This window comes from Falco naumanni, chromosome 10 (genome assembly GCF_017639655.2).
Source record: "Falco naumanni isolate bFalNau1 chromosome 10, bFalNau1.pat, whole genome shotgun sequence".
In the NCBI taxonomy this organism is placed as follows: Eukaryota; Metazoa; Chordata; class Aves; order Falconiformes; family Falconidae; genus Falco; species Falco naumanni.
Window position 1 is genome coordinate 23,673,082 of NC_054063.1, and position 22,855 is coordinate 23,695,936.

The following is a 22,855-nucleotide window of genomic DNA, read 5'->3' on the forward strand; positions in this document are numbered from 1 at the left end:
CTAATGAGAATATTAATCTGAAATGCTGTATTGTAGGGCCTAATGAGAATATTAATCTTAGTTTTTCACATATCATTTGTAGATAGTCGAGTGACTGGCGTCAGTGGTGGCTCTGCAGCGGGTCTGGAAGGCACACTCGATACTTGTGCTCACAGCCTCAGGAGCAGTGTTGGGCAATGCTTTTCATCTGTTGTGGTGTAGGGCTGGGAGCTTCATGCCTCCCGTGGTCTTAATTCACCAGATATGCATGTTCACATTTTGCCTGGGCAGTGAACTCTTGCAGTGGCAGGTTTGTTTTCCTGGGATCAGAAGCACTATCACCAATGAAGCACTGTTTTGTGCTTTGTAGTAATTGCACTATAGTAATACTGTTGCAGTTTGCCCTGAACCGGGAGTCATCTTTAACCTGTGATGTGCTACAGTGAGCAGTAAAGACTTACCTATGTAAGTGAAGGCTGCAGGATGGGACCATCTGTTTTTCGGTAGGAATGAAGGAAGGGAAGCCACAGACATTTGCCTTCTTAGCAAGCAAATAAATGCACGCCATTCCCTGGCAAGTCCAGTTTGCACTGTTCCCGGAATTTGGGATGGGTGCATAGCTCTCATCCCATCTCTGCAATGTGTGACAAATATCTATTCTAAGATAATAGATAATGCCAACAGGAAACATTTACAAAGGCATCCTGCATTGTGCTCTCTGCTTCTTCCCTTTCTCTAGTTATGAACTGAGTCTGGCTTGAAACTAAATTACAAATACTTTTAGCACAATTGCCATTGTTATAATTGTTATGCCCACTGTCAAGCACATATGAAATGTGGTGATAAGGAACAAATTACAGGATAACATAATAAAGTACAAGGCAGGCACAGTCTCCTTGAGCTGTTTTCCATGTTGAGATTTTTCAGATAGAAATAATTTTACTTGGCTACAAAAGGATAATACTCAAACTTTTAACGGGTAGTCTGATTTGAGAGCACAGAAAACAACTAGAGCCCAATTCTGCAAAGATCTCATAAACGTGCATCATAATTACAGTGAAGAAAACTAATAGCAAGTGAAAGCTTATGAAGATAACCTGCCCGGTGTACAATTTTGCTTGTAATTCAAGGATTTTGAATGATGGCTTTGAAACTTAGGTTAAAAAAAAATAATCCCTGGAACAGGATTTAAACTGAAGAGCATTTATTTTCACTTATTCCTCTTACAGACTTCCCATCCCCTTTCTGATCTATTAATAATACTTGATTTTGGCTATTAAATATTGCAGTCCCTGACATAAATGAAGTATCGTTATTACTCAGTTTAAATTGCATAAAAAAACCCTGAAAAACTATTTTCTAAAAGAGCTGATAGCATGAGCTTCAAATATTAAAGAAAAAAGAAAAACATCAAACCCCTGTTTCGACTTGTTTATTAACACCTATGTGGGCTGAATACAATACTCGGTACTAGCAGCAGTGGTGGACTGAGAAGCCGTAGATTTTTATTGCCTTTTCCCTCCCAACACACCTGAGATTAGCCACTATATCAGAGTAATGTGCAGGATGTCACAATGCTGAAATTGAGGGGGAGCAAAAAGAAACGTAGATACCCTAGTTAGATAAATCTTATTTAATAAATCTGAAGAGCGAGGAGCAAGGAATAGACCTGTTTGCATGATAAATGTCACCGTTCAAGTTCTGCGCTGCCATTACATATGACTTATGTAACTATAAATGTGTTAATAATAATAAAACCCCGAACTCAGCCCTTTTAGCTCCATGAGTAGTCTTGTTAATTCATGGGAATGTGATAACACCCTTTTCTTGGAGGGTTTTTTGGTACTTCTGCGTGTTGCATGCTCTGAGTAGCACCCTGTGAACTGTAAGCAGGTTGTCACCTGAGCCACCAAAGGCCTGGTCTCATTTTCAGCTCAATGGGCTTGAGAACTCAGTGTGACTTTGGAGGCGTGTCTTATTTTTGTAAATCTTGACAGCAGCTCATTCCTACTAACATTATGTCATATTAAAAAAATATTACAAAATTAATATGTGAAATATTTTCTGCCATGGAATGAAACATCAGTTGTTATTAAATGTTTGGTTTTGATTATTATTTATTATGCTGAATAAATAAGATCAATTTTTTATTAATTATAGCATTCAGGGCTATTGGTGTTCATTGCATTTGGCAGCCACAGCATCGCAACCTTCCCCAGCTACAATGAATATTGCCATTAGGTTATAGAAATGCCACGTGCACTGAATAAAATAATCACTTCCCTCTCATTGTACAAGGGAACGTTTCTTTGCCCTTCATTTAAAGCTGAGAAATCCATGTATAAGGGCTTTTGGGATACATTTCCTTAGTTAACTCGACATTGGCAAAATCTGTAACTTCATTTAATTACCAGTACAGCCCTACTGCTGGTCAGGGAAGAGAAGCTGGAGCACAGGCAGGAGTTCTGTCCCACAGCTAAAACAAGGAGTCCTGCCTGCGCTGTGGATTGCACACCACAACCGCTGGCACCGCATTTCACCTCCAGCTCTTCAAAGCACAGACATGATCAGGAGAGTAATCAGCTCTTACCCTTCCACTGCATATTTACAGGAAATTCACTTTTGATTTGAGCTCACTGCTCCTCTGGGCAGCTGGGAGTGCATCATAATGCATGCATTTCTACTGTCAATCAGGTTGCTAAGACATCCTTTCATGATGTTTCTGCACCTCATAGCTAGACATGAAGAAGAGCTTAAGCAGGTGCTTGTATTTAGAGACCCCCATCAGACTGACTCCCTGTGCACTTGTTTTTTCATTTTTCATTTTTCATTTCAGGAATGAGACAGAATTTGGTAAGTTTTCAATGAGACAGCAGGAAGCTTTACATCTTGATATTAAAACCGCAAATAGGAAAGCAAAAGCTTTTGTTTAGCAAGCAGCTATTACTAGGCACAGCTTTGATTTTGTGTTAATGTCACATACGCGGGTGTCACATCACAGTTTGTATCACTGTCAATCGAAATGGCCATCTAGCATGGTCCGGGCAGGATGAAAAAGCCTGGCAGTGCTGCTAGCTGCCTGTACCTGCTCTCTGGATATTCAGAATGAACTTTGGGAGGCTGGTTCAAGTGGCTTATTTCCGAGGCAATTAAGTTTTTCTAAAGTAAATGTGTGTAAAAAAATGCTCCTTCAGCCTGGTGGCACCTGACACTGCTGACTTCTTAATACATATTAGCTCTCACTGGCTGGGATTGGAAAGACTGAAAACATGGTTGAACAGCAGCTCTGTTTTGTGTATGCATGTGTTTGAATAGCTTTGGACTGCAGGTTTCACACCTACCTCGGGGCAGGACTCATATGCCAGCTCCTGACACCGTACACTCGTGCACACGCTTGCTGTAGATGCCCTTCAAAAGACACTCTGAAAGAAACTTGTTAGTGATTTCTTCTCTGTCGTATCACATGAGACTTGTTAAACTGGCTTGGGGAAGTTCCTAATCATCTTGAGAGGAGAAAATGATTCCTAAGCAAAGGGGGAAGGAGCTTGTCGGAACGAGCACCCTAAACCACTGCCCAAAGCTGGAGACTGCTCTCACCCTTTAGGCTCTTTTTTTGTCATATCATTTGAGAAATGCAACTGTTGCATGGAAACGTTGAATAATCACTTGGTATCAATACCCAGGGACCTTGGCAGCTGCGTTGAATTACTTCTTGGTCACACTGCCTAGTGAAATTGCAGCTGGAAATGTGGCTGCCATCATGCCAGCTACTCGGATTGCATGGGCTGAGATGCTGGGGTGTCAGCTGTGACAGCTTGCTTTTCCTGCGTGAATTAACCCTTTGGGCACTCCCCCCTCTCCACCCAAGGCTGCACCTATAAAAGCATCTGCGCTGTTTACCTGGGAACGCTGACATGCCATCCCCAGAGCTGCTACGACCCTATTTTGAGCAGCTCTTCCTGAAGTAGTTCAGTAGTTGTTTCATGTTCTCAGTCTCCAGGTTGTAGAAAAGACAGGCTGGGAATTGCAGTGAACAAGGGAGGTTCTTCAGTGCTGCGGCTCCGGTGAGAGGTGGTCCGTGGCACAAGGCACCCCATCAGACTAACACAAATGCTGGCAGCTTGCAGGGTGTTCCTGTCTCGATGTTTTTCCTTTATAGTCACGGAGACGTAGAAAAAGGTTATTTGAAAAGCTGCTGTGGGATGTTATGGCAGAATTGTCAAGGCATCTTAGTAAAGCTGTAAAAGTGAATTTGAACCTTGACTCCACACTGTGGCGGTAAATGGGTGCCTGTGTGTTTGATCCAGGGGAGGAACAATACTAGTCTTGTTTCCTTTGTTCAAGCCCTTGATCATACAAACGAGGTAGATGTATCAGCTAGATGTGGACAAATTGTTCACCTTGCTGTTATTCTGACATACCGATGAGCTTAGTGAATCTGCCTTCCACCTCTGCCATCCTCCACTTGCTCATCAAAGAGTGATTTTTGTGAACTTGTTGTGCAGCTGAGCAAGTTAATATTAGGGAATTACAAATGCAGAATGTAGATGATGGTGGTGTCGAAATGCAAAGAAGCCTGATTAGGAGCTGCCCCCCCCCTTCCCACCCCAACATCCAAGACTTCACAGGGATCAGAGACAAAATGACAGATTTCACACACCAGTCCTGATGAGTTTTACAGATTGCCCTGGGCTGCTGGGGAACCATTTCAAAGCATAAAAGTCATTGAGATTGTTTCCTTTCTTGTGTAGTGATGAGAATGATTTTTAAAACATTGTGCTTTGCTCTCACGGGGCTGTTTTTCTCTGTGAGGCAGTGAAAGGAAGGGAAGAGCAGAGCGTGGTTCCTTCGGGCATCGCCTGCTGAGGTTGAACCACTATGGTGCTGCTCAGTTTGGGCTCCTCTGCCTCTCTGGTCCCTCTGGAGAGAAGGAAGACATGTCTGTGCTATTGCCATCTCTCAGGTCTTCTGCTTTGATAGTCTTGGCTTCAGCTGGCTCCAGTCCCAGAGCAGCTGAGCTCTGGAACAACTCTCTAGTTATTACCCCAGGATAATGGGAGGTTTAAAAAATTACAAGTTTAAAATTAGAAGGTCAAAAGCTCTTGCCCTTTTTTCATGATATCTCTCTCTCTCTTTCTAGTTGTAATCCTTTGCTCTGTAAAAGGTCTTCAGTAAGAGACATGGGAATATTAGAGAGCAAGAACCTCTGCTCGCCAGCACTTAGGTCCTGTCACTGCAGCCAATGTTACTCTTCTGAGGAGACAGGGCAGAGGCTAGTGCCCTTTCCTCCTCCCACCCAGGAAGGTGATTTCTCCTAATCCAGTTGTACCTTTATACGTTTTAAGCATCCGCAGTGTCCTGCAGCAGGAAGCTTCACAGCTCACCCATCTCTTAGGTGAAGACTTTCCAATTGAGCATTTTCAATGTGTCCCTTGCGAAATACTGCTGGCGCAGTGGAAAGCTGCCATCGGTCAGACAACTGGCAGCAGGTTTTGCTTCTCATTTGTGATAGAGAAATATGGTGTGCCATGCCACCTTGGGAAGGCTGCTGCCTGCCCTGAAGGAGGGGAGCGGGCTGGCTGAGTAGCTTGTGAGGCCATAAAGCACCGGCATAGGCACATTTTGCCTTTTGGAGGTGGCGTTGGTGAGGTTGGAGTACTCTGACACCACTGCGTTTGATCAGATGTCTGTAAAGGCACTGTGAGCCAGATGAGGTTATTAAGAAGGAGAGGAAGTGAATGTAAATGAACTGAGCAGACTAATGCACCCCACATGTATCGTGGGATGTAAGACCATCCATAGCTTTCAGCGGCTGTGACAATTACAGGGTTTGGGCTGTGAAGAAACGTGTCCCCAGCTAATACTTTTAGCCTCTGTTGCTCATCTTGATCTGTCAGAGTGAGGAGGCTGCAGATATGAGAGATAACAAGCTCTGGTAAGCTACTGCTGCTTTGTTTCAAGCTTGCTAACTTTATTTCTTTATTTCTTCTGAAGTAAATCTGTCACTTCTTGAAGTAATTTGGATGTAATCAGCCCGGTACAAAAATAACAAGGTCCCATTGTCTCAGGTTGCTCTCCCCTAGCAGTGCAGCTGGATCCATGCAACCCCCTCAGCACAACCCACTGGGATGGGAAGAGGTTCCTGATTGAAGCACTGGCTGAGAACAGGGACGTTCAGTCTCCGGAGCATCACATGAACCTGAGGATGATTCCCAACTGGATTTCCTTCCCTCCATGAAGTCAGGATGTGACCAGCATGTGTGTCAGGATCTTAAAGTGGAGGGGCATCCCCAGGAATTAAAGAGGGAAAAAGGAAACAACTAGGATCGTTTAAACATACCTGTGGCACAGCATTTCGAGAGGACTGCAGTAATGACTGCTTGACCAGTTCTCTTTTCTTGGTCTTCTCCTGATTGCTCTCTGGTGGAGAGAGGGATGGAGCTGCCTGCAATTGCCTTGATCTGTGTACACACATCAGAGATCAATATCCCTGCTGAGAATCCCTTGGACCCCATTCGAAACCCTTAATCAAGAGAAATCCTTCTTGACATCCAGACGGGACTCTTGAAGCAACATTTTGCCTGTCAAAAGCTGAGGATGAGGTTATACTCCAGGAAGTAAAAAATTCAGGATACCGAGCAGTTCTTTTCTTTCTTGCTAATTTTTAAGATTGTAGTTGGTTTTACGAGTTAAACTCTCGGGATGGGTGTGTGGCCCTGCAGCACTCGTGCAGGGATTCACATGGTCAGGACTTTGCACAATTTTTAGGAGATGCTGGTGGCTGCTGTGGCTGTGCCAAGGCAAGTGCCACTGTATAGTGGCACTTGGGGAATCACTGGTGGTATGCCACACATCAGCGATGGCACTGTGTTTTGACAGCCTCTGGGCTGCCTCACCCCGTGGTGCCTTGTTTATCCACCTGCTAACTGAATAAACGCAGGATCTAAGTTCTCTGTGTTTTATTCACTTGGGTCCAAATTCAACTAAATTAATATTTCATTTTCACACAAATAAAGGATTTTCTAGAGGTCTGTAGGAGACACTTCAACTGGCCTGCAAAGAGTAACCCAAAACCCAAACCTGTTGAGATTCAAACTCAGTGCACTTCCACTGGTGTCCATAATCAAAAGAGGCTGGAGACCACAGCACTGAAGCAAGTGTCCGACTTTTAACACGTGAGAAGCCCCGCTAAAACCAGTGAGGGACTTGGATGCTTGAAGGCAGGTCCCCTCTGTGTCCAGGCCACCTGCTATACCAACGCAGATAAGAAATCATATGAATGAAGATTATAACATCAGGCTCTGAGAGTTTTAAGTCTCCCTTTGAAACACAGGTTACATTATCCCTGTGGTTTCACTCTTCTTAATAAGCTAAGGAGGGTCAGTATGTTTTCTTTCAGAGGCACGTGGAGTCCCAGCCAACACATGGTTCCTTTCTACTCAAGATAAAAGTGCAGGTGGAAAAATTCCTGTTTATGTCAAACTTAGTATTTCAGCAGCAGTACCTTTTGCTGTTTCACACGACTTCTTCTTTGTAGTACAACTGAGTTGGAGAATAGCTATGCTAACTGGAGATTTTTAGAAGCAGGAGGCAATACAAGAGATACAAGGAACCTGAAGAAATGGCACAAAGGCCAGGTACCAGCCCGCACGGCTGCAACCCCACCTTTCCCCCACTGTTCCCAGCAGCTGCCAGAGCACGGAACACAAAGCAGCCTAACCCCAGCCTGCTTCCTGCAGACTTGAGCTCCAGTTGTAATTCTGGTGTCAGGCTGCCTGACCCAACAGTGCAGAGTGAGGCCTCCCTGTGCAGTTTGTAAGGAACCTTTGATCTGCCGTTATTAAAGAGTGAACTGGTCTGCACGCCTCTTGCCTCCACCATCCAAAGCCTACCTTCCTGGGAATAAAATACTCCAAAGCTTCTTCAGTCCACAGTTTTCTGGGTGAAATAAATCAGTTTCTTCTCTGGGTGTATGCCTTTCATCTGCAATAAAATGTGTTTCATAGTATGTGACTGCATTAATTGATGCCCTGGTTGTGCACAGTGCACAGGTCAGATAATCAATGTACTTGACCATTTAAAACCAGTAGGATTTGTTACTAATTCAGAATCTGTCTCCTCATTTCAGTTATTCAGAGTTTGCTTGTTTGTTCTGTTTCTCCCTGTGGCTGATTTGAATAACAATAATGTTAATATAAGGGTTTTAACATTCATAGCACTTTAGGACTAATCCTGCTTCCTTGGGGTATAGTCAGGCAATGCTTGCTTTGAGAAAAATGATAGTGGTTTTATCATTTCAGCTACCATCTCCTTCTCACACCACTGTAAGAAGGAGTGTGGCTTATTTAACAGAAAAGTGGATCTTGTCACCCACGGTACGAGGTCGCACCCTGCTTTGGAGGCAGAAGCAAAACCCTAACTTGCTTCAGAGTACGAACGAGCAGCCTGAGAGTAACAGAGCAAACTGTGGTGCAGGCATTCGAGTGACTGGAGATTGCAAACAGTCAACATCGTCATCAGATGAGTCTCTCCCAAAGCTTCTTATCCTGTTGTGTTGAGCTTAGCAGCAAGTCTGTCCGGATCACAGTGCGCGATGTGTGACCCGCTCCCCGGGCCGAGCAGAAATGTATGCGGCAGGGAGGCTGATGTGACCCCACCGCTTCAGGACCTGGGTTCTCCTTCTGGAGAAAGGGAACGGGAAGGACTCAGGCATGTAAAGGAGGTGGTTGTGTGCTCGTGGATTTGCTCTACTATCCACAATTGCTCTTCTACAGATGCAGGGTGTGGTGAGTGGCTCACAGATGGTGCTCAGGTAGAAGCCTTTCTTGGAAGAGAGATGCTCTCCTACATCCCTCTGCCGCTAGTCAGCTGTGATTCATTCACAAGCCTGGGTGTATACTTTAAAATACCCACAAATGTGTGTGCTTAAAGAATTCCTTGTCTTATCCCCCTTTCTGAGTTTGTCTGCCACGTGCACTTGCTCTGACAATTTTTATGGGAAGAACCGCTGTATTTTAGGTTTATTCTAAGCTTTGATTTTTAGAGCGAGCATGCCAGCACCTGCACGGGGAGGAAGGTGACGGGCATATGCGGAAGGGGGAGAGGAGCCCCTGCTCCTCGCCGCCTGGGGTGCACTCCAGGCTGTGTGTCCGACAGACACCCCTGCCCGTCCGGCACCCGCGGGCACAGCCAGCACCGCCCGGGGACAGAAAAGCCTGTCCCAGCCGCGCAAGACACCCGGCAGCGCTCGCCGCGGGGAGAGGCGCTGCCCCGCCGCGCTGCCTGGCTCAGCCTCCCGGGGGAGGGCTCAGCCCGGGGGCCGGAGCATCCCACCCCGCCTGCGGGGGCTGGGGGCGCATCCCGGCGGCCTGCCCCCGCCCCGCCAGCCCTGCCAGCCCTCCCAGCAGCCGGGCCGGCAGCCGCCGCCGGAGCGTTGCCCTTTTAAGCCGTGGCCCCCACTTGCCTCCTGCGCCGCTCCCGGAGGGGCTCCGGCAGCCGCCGCCGCCCCAGCTCCCTGCCGGCCGCCGCGCTGCGGGCCGGGCGCCGAGAGCCCCGGGGCGGCGGGGCTGCCCCGGCCGCGGCCGCTCGGGGACCATGGGATGCTGCACCGGGCGCTGCACCCTCATCTTCCTCTGCACTTTGCAGCTGGTAAGTGGAGGCGCTCCGGGAGCGGGGTCGGCGGGGAGCGGGGGTTCGGCTCGCCGGGACGGGCACCGGGAACAAAAGCACCCCCCGCTGGGTGCCCGCTGCCCCGGGCCGGGGAGGGCGCCCCCCCCTCCGCAACTTCGTCCCGGAGCGCGGGGGGGGATGTCAGGCAGCCTCCGCCGGGGCTTAGCTGCGCGGGGGGATTCGGTGGTGCCTGAAACTCGGAGACGCGCTTGGGGGGAAGAAAAAAAGAGGAAAAAAAAGTTCTCAATTCGTAAGTTTGTGCTTATAAAATACAACTAAAGAAAAAATAAACCTTACTTCTCCGTGAAAGGAGTCCAGGCAGGCTCGGTGGCGATGCTGCAACCCATCCCGACCCGACCCCAGCTCCATAGGTGCTGGCACCCACCGGTGCCCTCAGCCTCTCCCGCACCCAGCGGCCAGGACGGGCTCCCCCATATCCCACCCTGCCCGCCTGCACGGGAGGGGGCCACACCGGCTGGGAAGGAATTAAATCAGACCACCTCGGGATGAAGCGCTTAGATAGAATGTGCTTATAAATATACGTATAGTTAATTAGGAATAAACTTCCCCGTGTGCAGAGAGCGTGGTCCCTGGTGGGCACGGGGTCCTCGTCCTCATGACATCTGCGTGCGTGATAAACAAAGGTCTGGTTGTTCCCCGAGTGTCCGTGCATCCAGCCTGGATCTGAAGGGTCCCCTTCTTGTCATTAAATGGGCTCCAGGGCTCCTCCAGCCTTAAAAAGGAAATGACAGCATCGATGTATTTAATTTCATTTACCTCTTCCAAATTTGCTTGATTTTGGAGCAGAAGCAGCACGCAGGAAAGGGCAGGCTTCCTGCTAAGTTCTGGTGAATAGTGAGCTTGTGCCAGGGGGTGAGTCTGGTTAAAAACTCTTTGTTTTGGAGTTGCTCACTGTGACAGCAGAGTATTTTCTGCCAAGGGACGGTGAGCGGGCACTTTGCTGGAGGTGGGAGGGAAAAAATGGGAACCTGCTAGTTTTTTAAATGTAAACCGTCTGCCTAAAATTGGAGGGGAAGAGGGAGGGAGTGCCACCCTGCTAACTCTGACTAGCACCATCGGAAGATGCAGATGGAAGGTTTGCCTCCTAGTTAAAATACAGAGCAGAAGTGGTGGGGTTTTCTTGCACAAAGCATCTTGCTAGGCATATTTATGAGCGAGTTGAATGACTGGGGAGTGTATTTAGTCTCCTGGATTATTTCTTTTGATTTTTCACCCGTGATCACAGAAGAAAGAAGCTGTACCCTGTATTACATTAGAAATTGGCATCTCGGCACTCACTGTCTCTTAAACCCATCACTATGTCATCCTGCTTTAAAGCACACACTCACACACACTGGAAAAAAAAAAGAAAGAGAAAAAGCCATGAGCTGCTGGTGCTGTTCTTATTTCTGACAAGCGTGGGAGTTTTCTTGTATCCAAGATACAGGGACAAAGAACCCCCAGCATTTTATTTTCCTTAAGACCCTCCTCCTGAAGAAAAGAATCAGTTCGGCTCATTCTTAAGCAAGTTTGGATGCCTTGGCCATAGCGATTTCCCATGGCACTTGCTGGGTGAATTGGTAGAGCTGGAAAAATGTGAGCTATGGTGAGGGAATTCCTGGAGCTGTGCTCTGATGAGGGTGAGGTCAGGAGATCCTGGCTGGTTCCCAGCAAGTGCTTGGGTGAGGGTGAGATCCAGCCTGGTGCTTTCAGATTTTTTTTAAAGCAAACTTTGTCTGTGAGTCGTCACATCGCTTCCACATCAGTAGGGCCAAGTGACCTGTGGGACTTACTGCTGCTCAGGGTGGGTTCTGTTAAGACAAAACACTGAAGCAATCAGGCCAAGATCATCAATAAATTATAATGACATGAACTTCCTTTGTTCCTCTCATGTCTCTGATTGGCTTCATCTGATACTTGGAACCCTTCACAGTCCCTGTGTGTTGTCAAACTCTGTCTCTCCCACTACCAAAGTCCCAGGGGTGAAATCCTGGCTCCTCTCCTCCTGGTCTGGGGAGGTTTTACTTCTGACTTAAATGGGGAGAGGGTTTCAGTGCTGGGGTTTCCCACCTCAGTTTTGCAGTACACCCCTATGTTTCTTTACATGTTCTCATCTCTGTTCCTCCAGGCTTCACTGGGGCGTTTTATAAATGATGAATAAAAACACAAACACCACACACATAGCCCCAAAATCAAATTAGGAATTTTAGTTGTGATGCTTCATAGAGGTTGTTTTACTATTAGGTGCAAGTAGTTGAGTGAGCATGTGGGGAAGTGTTTGCACACTGCAGCCTAAATGTTTCCCTAGGAAAAAAAAAGGCAGAAAGCGAACATATTCATCACTGCAGTGTATGCTCCCAAAGAAAGAGTTTGTGATCCAGTCAGAGAGCAGAACAACGTGTGAATTCAAGAAACGGCTACACAATGCGAATACCAACTAGATCCTCAGCCCCCCACGGACCGAGCACTCGTGGCGCAGATAGGGGAGGAGAGCCGTACGCATCTGTCTGAAGAAAATCAGGGCTGACTCCCCAGCGGTTTGCTAATCAAGGGGGGAGGGAAGGCTGTAGTTTGAATAAATAATTTGCCATGTTCCAATTTTAGGTTATTGTTTCCTTGAAACGTCCACCTTAGGCTCTTGCTTTGCCGATTGGTGCTGCAGGGAGGCTGCAAGAAGGTTCTGGCTCTCCCTCTCAATCCCAGGGCGTATTGCTGTCCCTAATCCTTCCCTTCTTCCCAATCCACCCCCATCTTCAGCTGAAGTTTGGGTGAAAGTTGGCCCAGGTCAGGGCTACCCTGCAGATGAGCTTATCCTCAGCCACGGCAGAGGGAAGGACCGTCAGCAAGGTGATGGGGTGTTTGTAGCCCCGAGTTTGTGCATCCCAAGGGTGTTGCCACCTCCCAGTTCTCGCTTTGCCTGAACACCTCTGCTGTTGAGGTGCTGGTGTTACCTGCAGCAGGTTGCTAGCCCTTGCTCATCCCTCCCAGCCTTTGGGCAGCTGCATATTAAGAAACACGAGCAAAACTTAAATTTGAGTCATAGGCCTCCCCACAAAAAAAATCAGGACTGTGTAAGAGAGCCTCTGCAGAGGGCTGAGAAATGTCCCTTGTAGAAATCAGGGTTGAAAAAGGCTTGTCAAGGGCAGGATTTCTGAACCCGAGTGGTATGACAGAGACTGTCGCACCCAGCAGGATTGCGAGCTGGGTGGGTCATGGTGAGAAACCACAAATAAGGGCTGGCTCTCAGGCACGGAGTTACTAAAACATCATTGATTTGCTTCTTCCATCTCTGCCAGCGTGAGTTTGCACCCAAACGGTGTATTTTCTGGAGCCGTAAGTGATTGTGTACGGAAGGCACTATGTGAATTTATTTCCACCGAGCATGGAAAAATTCCCTCCCTCCTGGTGCCCTGTCCCAATAAATCAAAGAACTGTAGTTTCTTTACATTCTGTCCGTGGATTGAGAGCTCAGATGCCAAGCAAAGCCTGGAGACAATTTTACAGATACATTATAAATCCCCCTAGAATAAGAGCTTCTAATGGAAAAAGTGACTAATACTTCAAATGAGCACAGAACAAGGCGCCCTGGGACAAGATTGCATATTGAGACTAACCAAAAGTAACTATATACCTTTATTTATTTATTTTCTCATGCTTTCTTTCTCCCTCACTCCCTTCTCAGCAATGCCTTTTTAATCTCTTACAGAAGGGGGTGACCAGTTCTGGAAAATATTTGAAACCAGCACAGATCCTTCTCTAGCTACTCTCTTGCAGCTAAAGCAGCTGTGTCAGTTTGATCAAGGCATAAAACGATGGAGAGGATGCAAGGGGGGAGGGCAGAAGGGGAGTGTGGCAGACAGGCAGGTGGGACTGCACTGCAAGGCAGGATCTGGGCAAAGAAAAGCATGAGTTAAAATAGATGGACTCAATCGGATCGGCACGCGTGGGCTGCAGGAGGGAGGGTGGTAGAGCATCTTCCCAGCCAAGGGAAGGAGCAAGCAGGATTGTGGCGTCTGGGGGCTCTAGAGACAACTTGCTTGGCTTTCTCCTCTCCATCCCAGAGACATTCTGAACTGGAGGCAGGGTGGGGAGAGCAGGACGCGTCTCCCCCCTCCTCTGCAGCTGCCTCCGGAGCCGGGGCAGTTTGATGCATCTCCTGAGGGAGCTTTGAGCTCGCACAGCTGTGGTACGGCTCAGCACAAAGCGTTCGAGGCAAGAGCAGGTGCAAGGGAAAGCGCAGTGTCCCTTTGCTCATCACGCTGCTCAGGACCCCTCCAAAATTACCTTGTGCTCTCCCTAGCTGTTTATTTTCTCCATGGTTTGTGCTTAAATTATAACCCCTTGAGGGAAGAGACTATCTTTCGTGTATATGCGCAGCACCTAGCACCACCATGGCTTGAACCTTTCCTGAAGTCCTTGAACAATACTCCAGGCTAAATAATAACATAAGTCTAAAGACTACGTTTGACAGATGCTGTCTTCATGTCTGTTCCAGACAAAGGAAAATTAAAGCTGTGCCAATAATAGAGCTCGTCAGCATTTTCCACTGAAGCTGACTTTCAGTAGAAACCTGGGGATTTGACTAAATGAATATTTTCATGAGAAGTATCTGCTTTCCATAGACAATTCTGAGTTTTTCTCCCGAGTTTTGGCCAGAATATTTTGGAGAAAAATCAAAAATGTGCTGGCAAATGTTTGCTGTGCTGGCAAACATTTTTAATTTTGGAGTTGTAGAGGTTTTCTTACAAAAAGTTGAATTTTTGCATGAGATTTTTTTTTTTTTCCCCTGAGCAGCTGGAGTCAGTACTGCTCTAGCACAGTGGTCTAAGCCCAAGAGCAGCACAGGGGAAAAGGAGCTTGGGGTATGTGTCAGACGTGCCCGTTGCAGATTGCGCCTTGCCCGGCAGCCCACAGCCGCGTTTCCCATCGCTGTGGCGGAGATTGCAGATGACTCATAGGAACCACGTTTCTTTGTGTCCTCTAACCAAACCCATTCCGACCAGGAATAAAATCAGGCAAGAGCCAAGCCAAAAAAGTAGCTGAGGGCAGGGTGATATTGAAGTCAACTCTTCTTGGAGGACCGGGGTTTTATTTCAGCTGATGCAGTATTTTTGCCTGACCACTCTGATTTCTCCTGGCCACTCTCTGCTTCTTTGCCTTCCCTCTTTTCCTCTCTCTGAGCACCAGGGCCATGGAAGAAGAGGAGCCGTTTCTCCCCTGATGGGGAACCTCTCCCCCCAGCCGGTGTGGGGTTAAGGGAGCTGACGTTGCTCCATTGTGTGCTAATAATATACGGAAACTAGGATCGTTTTGGCTGGGGTGCAAGATGGAGCTCTTCCAAGAATCTGCTCCAGGGGCCCTCAAGTAGGAACTCTTGGAGAACAAACTGGATAACAAAGGCCAGATTGTGATCGCTTTTCCTCCAGGAAAGCCCTGGAATAGCCCATTGCTTTTCGAGCACTTAAGAAAATGCATATGACCTCGCGAGCAGTAAGTGCCCCAGCTGTAGCATTCCCTGTTCCCATTAACAAAACATTGGGTCTGAGGTCGGCAGAACTGAACCTTTCTTTCTTAGTAAAAAAAAAAGAGATAATTTTTGATTCAAAGTCCTGATGCTTGTGAAGCTCCCTTTGTCCCCAACTCCTCCTGGGCTGCAGTAGATGTGATGAGCACACCTGACCGCGTAGGTTGGATCTCTGTGTTTAAGTTTGGTAGAAAAAGAGTTCTCAACAAAGTGGAAACTTTTGTCTCAAACGTAGCACATTCTCCTCCCATTCCCCATCTCCAGAACATGAAGAGGGGAAAAAAAGGACATTTCTGGGCAAAAAAAAAATGTAAATACTCTGGCATTTAGTAATGTTTGGTGAAAATGATGGGGGACGGGGGGAGGGTGGTATTGTGCCAAACCCAAATATTTTTAACTTTTCAGAAGTGTTTTCAAGCTTCTGTAAAAAAGCTGAATAGTCTTGCTAAAAAGAAGTTGGTTTGGTGGTGTTTTTTTTTTTTTTTTCTTTGGAGTTGTGCACTCTGGGAGTTCTCATCTTCCAAATATCTCTGAAGTCATCGTGTCTCCTCAAACCCAGCTCATGTTGGGGTTTACGGGGAGAGGTCCTCAAGGAGAAAGCACAGGCAGGGCAGTGCCTCGCTGGGTTGACTCATCTGCTTACAGGCCAGTGGGTTTGGTATTTTTGTTGTAGAAGGAAACTCAGTAAATAAACACCCTGCAGAACTGCCAATGTGAGATATGTTGTAACCGTTCCAGAGTCATAATATTACCTTAATGTTCATGAGATTTCAGAATAAGTATAAATGACTTCTGCTTCGCTTGTTTGTTGAGCTTTGATGAGGGTCAGAATCTTATTTCATCATCTTCTTGCCAGGGATAACAGTAGGGATTACAAAAGTGAGGATTAATAGTAAAAAGTAGGGAACCAGTAGCAGTAAAGTAATAATAGGAAAGTGGGTAGTAATAGCAGGGATGAGAAAAATGGGAATGATTGAAGTGTCTGGCAGAGATCTCGGAGCTGGGGTTTCAGCAAAAGCGCTGCTTCTCACCAGCATGTCGGGTTTGTGTTTCAGGTTGAACACACAAAAGTCAGTGGTGCCGTTGCTCTGGCTCCTCCCTGGATGAGCCGAGCCTGGGGCCCACGCCTGAGAGTCCTTGTGAAGTGAAGAGCAGCAGTTGTGTTCTGCTGCGTGTCCTGAGGCTTCACAGAGCAGAGAGGAGCGAGCAGCCGTCCTCTGCTGGGGCGAGATCAATAGCTCCTCCTTGACTTTGCTGTAGCTCATTAACATCCACTGTCTTTTCCAAGGGATGCTTTTGGGTCTCATTTCCACAAGGGCTTAATTGCCATTTTCCTGGTGTCTGTGGCTTGTTCTCAGCACAGCTGCTTTTCTGTCAGGACATTAGACAAGTATGTTGTTTATCAGGGAAACGCACGTCCCAGATTTTCTCTCAAAGGTGAGGATTCGTGGAAATTAGGAGAGCAGCCTTTCTGCCCTCCCCTTCCCCCTTCATCCTCTATGTTGTTTGGGTGAATCTAGGTTTAGTAATTGAGATGTCAGATTTCCCTGACACCTTTCGGCTGGGAGGATGATGGTGTGGAAGCGGTGACCTCCGCTGCCATCTGCCATGGCTTAATGAAAATATACTGTGGGAATCAAGGCAACAGCTTGTCTTCGTCACCTGCTTGGAGAAGGCAGACGTCAGCAGTTGCTGTGCCAGCTTCCTTTGCCACCTTTCAGCGACTGGCCAGCCCTGCAAACAACTTCCAACCTGCTCCCCAGGCGCTCTCAGGCCAGCAAAATATCTGTTTCTTCCCCCTTCCCACCCTCGCCTCCATTTTTTTCATCCAATGCGCAAAACACTAGAAAACCAGGACCTTCATCCTATTTTTTCTGTGCCAACGGAGCAAGCAGACAGATGCCCGCCCAGGCCCTGATTTTCAGAAGTGTGGGAGCAGAAGTTGCCACCCCGTTAGGGCAGCAGCAGCAGCCTCGCTGCACAGCAGTGGGGCAGGGGTCTGAGCCTGGCTGTGGGACCCAGCCGTCGTGCCCTTGCTTTCTGCACCATGGGGCAGCCCCTCACCAGGCAGACTTGCTCCCCGTTGCAGTGCCCTCCGAGGAGACAAGAACGCAGCTGAGGATCGCACTGATGAGATAGATCGCTGGAGATGGGATGCCTGGAGCAGGGTGAGCCAGGGCTCCTCATCCCAGCTTGCTCCCTCCCACACGGCGCAGAGCTGCCCACGAGCTCAGCCTCCCAGGTCTAGGAGGGCATTGCCTGCGAGAGGGTCTGTTTCCTCAGCGCAGTTCTCCCAGTCTCTTTCCCTGTCACTGTGCCATCCCCGAGTGACCTGGGACATTGCTGACCTGAGGAAGGTAGGTTAGAATGATACAGGGCAGAGTCCCTCCTTCGTTAGTGAGCACTGGGGCAATCGGTCACCTGGTCACAGATACGAAAGAAGAATTTAATATTGCTGGGGACAGTTGGGTTACACTTCTCCCCAGGAGCTAACTATACCTAATAAAAGAAGAATCCTGGTGCTCAGATGAATACACAGTTGCCGTGGATATACAAAGCCTGAGAAGATGCCTCCTGTGATCCCTCTCTGGGGAACAGGGACCTGTCCTGTGTCTGTGGTGACCCTGACAACAGCCCTGGACCCATTAAAGCGTCGGGTGCTGAATTATATTTTCCAAGTGCTGTTCTCTGGAGATAGTTCATCTGTAAGCACCGTTTCATCTGAACAGTGAAGGTGAGATAGAGGACACAAAAGAAGGGGATGGAACATTTTATTATCCACACAGAACTTATAAAATATTGAGTGTAACCTTGCATGGAGTGCTCTGTATGGTGTTCATCCATCACAGATAAACAGCCTCACCACAATTAACAGTTTGTCACTGTCTGTCTTCAGCTCTACCCTGAAGTTACCCCTGTAGTAACCAGAGCTCAGTCTCAGTACCAGGACGGTTAACCTACCTGCACATCAGGAGGAATCTAAATCCTGGCCGTACTCAGAGTTGTTCATATTTAGGAGATTTGGACATTATTCTACAGTACTGCAATAAGAGCATTGCCTTGCACATTAGGAATGGCTTCTTCATGTTGGGAGTATCTTGGGTTGTACTCAAAGGTCTACAGCCAATCTTTTTCCCTACATGAAGCTCAGCAGATAGACAGTTTTTGTGGAGGGTATGTGGCAGGGTCTTTGCTTAACATGACTGCCAGGGTCCAGATACTCAGGAGTGCCTAACTCCGTGCTGTGGGGCTTGGGAGCATCCTTTCCTCTCGGAGATGCTGGACCCTAAGAGGGAAAGAGTCCCGCTTCGGTGGAAGCATCACATCCAAGTGCTCCAAGGCCCAGGATGTAGTCGTGGACATTTAAAACTTTTTCTCCTTTGCTGAGGCTGAATTATTGAGTGAATCCTGGAGGGAAAACTCCTCCTGAACCAAAGACCCGCCTCAGCAGGATAAGGAAGAACCGACTTGGCCTGATGGCTTTGGCCTTCCTTTAGAGACCTTGAAAGCAGCAGAAACCACCAAGTATGTGTTTACCAGCCAACAGGTTCACAGAGGTAACATCCAGGCCCGTAGGCTGATTAACCTTGTGGAGAATGACAAGACCTGAGTCCTGACACAGGCAGATGATTGCACCTCCCCAGAACCCAAAACACCTTTGAGGTTCTGGGCCAAACACCTCCTGTGCAGAAGAGCTTCTCCTATAGCTCTTCCCTGGAGGACAGCGAAGAGAACATCCAGACCTCTCGCCAGGTTTGAGGACTGTGCATTTACATCGCTTGCATGAATACCTGAGCTACTGGCTACTTAGCCAAATCAAGCCCAGTTCCTAATTTCCCACGGCTACTCGTAATCCGTTAGCAGCAGATTTCCGTGTGTGAGATGAGAATGGGCTCTGACAGGCGGCTGGCATCCCCAGCTCCGGCAGACAACACACTTTTTGTGATATCATTGTGGGAAAGGCAATACACCTGCTTATATTGTATATGTACAGAATTAGGGGAGAAATCTGATTATCCTAATTACTCAGAAATGCTAAATATGCGCAGAATACAGTTTGGCTAATTAGCCTGGGAGATTGCTGGCTGTTCAGCAGGGAGGAGAGCGGGTGTTGGGAGAAGTGCGATGGGAGTTTGCAGTCTGTTATGTGCCCTTTGCTTTCTAAGCATGTGGAGAAAAGTGAGCATGGGGGTTTGGAGATGTGATTACCAGCCTGAAAACAAATTACAAAGCTGCGAAAGGGCAATTCTTTTTTCAAATGTCTGCCACTTTTTAGGATTCTGGGTCTTCAAGTTTCCTATCTCATTATTCTGAGAGGAGATGTTCAAGGGAAGGATGGGTCTGCCTCGCTGTGCAAACAGCTGGTGAGAGCCCCTGCACGACACCTTCTCGGAGGTATCTGTTCAGCATGCTCTTTATCATGCCGTCCTGCTGACACAGGCAGACTCTCAAATGCTCTCAGAAGCCTGAGGAAACAACGATGGTAGTTGCTTCGGTGAATGGTGCTGCTTCGTTTGCATTTAATGGGCTCATTTGCACCACAGAAGGGCTTGCTAGAAGAGCTCTTCTGGCCCCAAATCCGACCTGCTTTTCCCAGAGCTGCAGAGGAGGTCAGGCAGGTGCTAGGCAGGGTGGAGGGTGGTTCATGCCGAGTACATCTCAAGGGACTAACCCCCAGGTGTCTAGATCCAGAGTGGTTCCTCCATATACCCACCAAGCAAACCATCACACTGGACAGGAGGGCTGCAGGAGCCACACCAGTGTGACGTGGGGATAGCTCGGATGCACACCTCGGTGTGTTCTTGGGTCCTGCAGTCTACACAACGCTCTTAGCATGAGATGAAGCCCAAACCCAGGTCTTCTGGATATGATCAGTGCCCAAAATGCACGTTCATCCATTGCTCCTCATAGCCATGATTCCTCATATCTTTAAATAACCCTGCATGGCTTTCACTCCTGACCTAGCAGAGACTAACATCTACCTCAAGCTTTTCTGGAAGGGTTAACTTTCCCTCTCCTAAGTCACTGGCCATATTCCATGTGCTCAGGATCGGTCCTGCTGTCAGTTCAAACCAACGTTAGCTGGGAAGTTAGCTGTGAGAAGCGTTCAGGCTTCCAGGGCTGCCACTGAAACAGCTTAAAACTGAGTTGTGTGACAGCCTGGAAGAATAGATAGGGTGATATAAAAACTCTGCCACGGCTTCAGACAATAAAGACTGTGTCTCCCTTCTGATGAATAATGGCTCTTTGTTTTATTCCTTAGATGACAGGGCTGTTACAACTGCTGAGAACTATTCCAGTGCTAAATACATGGCTGTGTAATAAAAGCTCTGCAATCTATGAACTGGGACTGAATAGATACTTGAGTGAATCATTTAAAGTACGATGAATTTCTGAAGCAGCTAATAGTGACAGGAGGTGGAGGGGCAGTAAAGTCCTTTGCAGATCACTTAGCCAAAGGATGTTTTCCTTGCATGAGATGTAACCCAGGTTTCGTGGCTGCCAAGTTTTTTCCTCATGGTGGCTCCCATGGCCATAAAAAGTTCCTCACTCCCAGGTTTGGACGCTAACTTGCAAACAAAGGACATTTCAGATGGAGCTCCAGTGTTTGGTGGTGAGTGACTACAGATTTTCCTGCAGAAATCCTGGAAACCCCGTCCTGGCAGACCCAATGGGAATGCAGCAGCATACCCCCTGTTCAGCTGTAAGCCAGGGCTGAGAGCTCCGCAGGATTTTGCTGGGCTCCATCAGAAACAGTGTTAGTTTGGAGCCTGCTACAATAAGGAGGAAAATGCTGCTTCCTACCACTGCAGTGTTGCTGAGCTAGTGGGAGAGGAGAGGCACAGATGTTGTTGTCCCTGTTCTGGAGTTCACCTCAGTCTTGCCAAATTAAACTTCCTTGAAATTACTTAATGTAGTGGCAAGGATTTGAATTTCCATAATGTGGATTAACACTTTTCTATTTTAGCTAATCCTTGCAGGCAGACCTGCAAGCAGGGAGATCAAAAGACTTGAAAAAACTGGGCAGAAAGTTTGGAGTAGGAACAAGCCAGAGATGCTGTCATTCCAGGCATAAGGAATCATCCCGCTTCTCCAAGGGGAGCAATAGTGGCAGGGAGGCAGGGCCGTGTGTGGATGAAGCTTTGGTGACACAAGTTAATAGAGGGCAAGTCTTTGTCCCCTTTCATGGCCGGAGGAGACACCAGCGTTCAGGAGTGCCTCACATCTGAGCTGCTGCACCGCGGTTCGAGGTCCAGACCCCGCAAGGTCACCAAACTCCTGCACCACAGAGACACGACCGCTAAAGGTTTGCTGCAATGGAACTCTGTTCTCCAGAGCTGCCAAAGTGGCATCTATTGACCAGCCTCTATTTTAAAAGGAGGGGAAGGGGAAAAAGAGAAGGAAAAGAGAAATTCAGCTTCGCTGTTGAATAAACCATGAGCCATTGAGGAGCTGCAAGTCAGCAGGGGAGGGGCAGGGGCAGCGCAGAAATGAAGGGGATGCGAACGTCATGTGAAAAATGAAGCACAGGAGGGGCCTGGCCATTGTGCGACACTCTTGGAAACTTACTTGGCAAGTCAGTTGGTGGGAGGCCAAAAGATGTATACAATAAAAGAGAGACACTCGACTGGACTGAAAATGCAAACAAATTGGGTAGCACAACAGAAGAGATAAATTATGCTCAAAAAATAACTAATGGCTGAGTGACGCTGGATAAACAGTTACATATAATAACGCCACTGTTTGTCTCAGCCATCCTAATTGGGAGGCTGGGCAGCATCCGATGAAAACTCTGCATTGCACATTTTCCCTTTATAATGAGGAAGATTTTTCCCTCCCCCCTGAAAGCTTCCCCCCAGTCCCATTTAGGAGCAAACTGAAAGCCCTGGTTTCATTCCACTTTCCCACAGCAAACTCATCCTGGCAGGAACTGCACTAAGAAGGACAAGTAGAAAATGATAATAAATTGAGGACTTGCTCTTATTTCACCTTGTGACAAATCTATCCAGTATATGACTCAGGGAGGCTGATAAGAGCATGGACTGGGCTGCCGCTTTCCTTTTGACGCTTGGTCATGTGGAAAATAACCCCATTCTAGCCCTCACTCAAAAGGGCTTTCCTTTAAAAATAATGGGTTTTAAAAGGCACTGGATCCTTATTTACACTGTTGGAAAGCCAGCAGCTCGCCTCCATCAAAGTGAACGTCACGGGTCTCATTTCATCATCCACTTGGACTAAAGAGCAAAAACAAAGGGGGATCTGCACAAAAAGTGATACGGTCAATGCCATTAATACAAGCGAGAGAACTTGTTAAACTTGACCTTTTCTTTTAGCATGATACTGTATTGCTAATAAATCCCCAATGAGAATCTTTTGCTTCATTCAGCTCCTCTCAAGTATAGGAGGAAAACACCCCTACAGTGGTGTAGGGGATGGTGAGCATGAGAAAAAGATGGGCTTAGTGACTTCCACCACGGCTCACTCACACTTTGAGCCTGAGACTCTCCACCCCAAGGCACTTCTTTCCAACACTCAGCCTCATTTGTAGCAGAGATGTGCTCTTAGCATTTAATGACTACCCAGAGCCCAGTGCATGTCCCAAGCTACTTCATCAACCCACGGGAGGCTGATCTTCAGCCTCAAATGTGCGTCTAAACTTTTCGCCAGTCCTTAGGCAAAACG

At 47.6% G+C, this 22,855-nt stretch overlaps 1 protein-coding gene across 2 annotated transcripts in view; it reads left to right on the forward strand.

The window, feature by feature from the left end:
• The first annotated feature begins 9,251 nt into the window (after window positions 1-9,251).
• The window catches only part of NKAIN4 (sodium/potassium transporting ATPase interacting 4), a 52,986-nt gene continuing 39,382 nt past the window's right edge, over window positions 9,252-22,855 (forward strand). Inside the window, exon 1 of one of the 2 annotated variants that reach the window (XM_040609142.1) lies at window positions 9,252-9,627. In XM_040609142.1, coding sequence (XP_040465076.1) covers window positions 9,574-9,627 — 54 coding nt within the window. In that variant the 5' untranslated portion in view covers window positions 9,252-9,573. The remainder of the gene's footprint in view (window positions 9,628-22,855) is intronic. The other variant, XM_040609141.1, reaches the window with a different exon arrangement.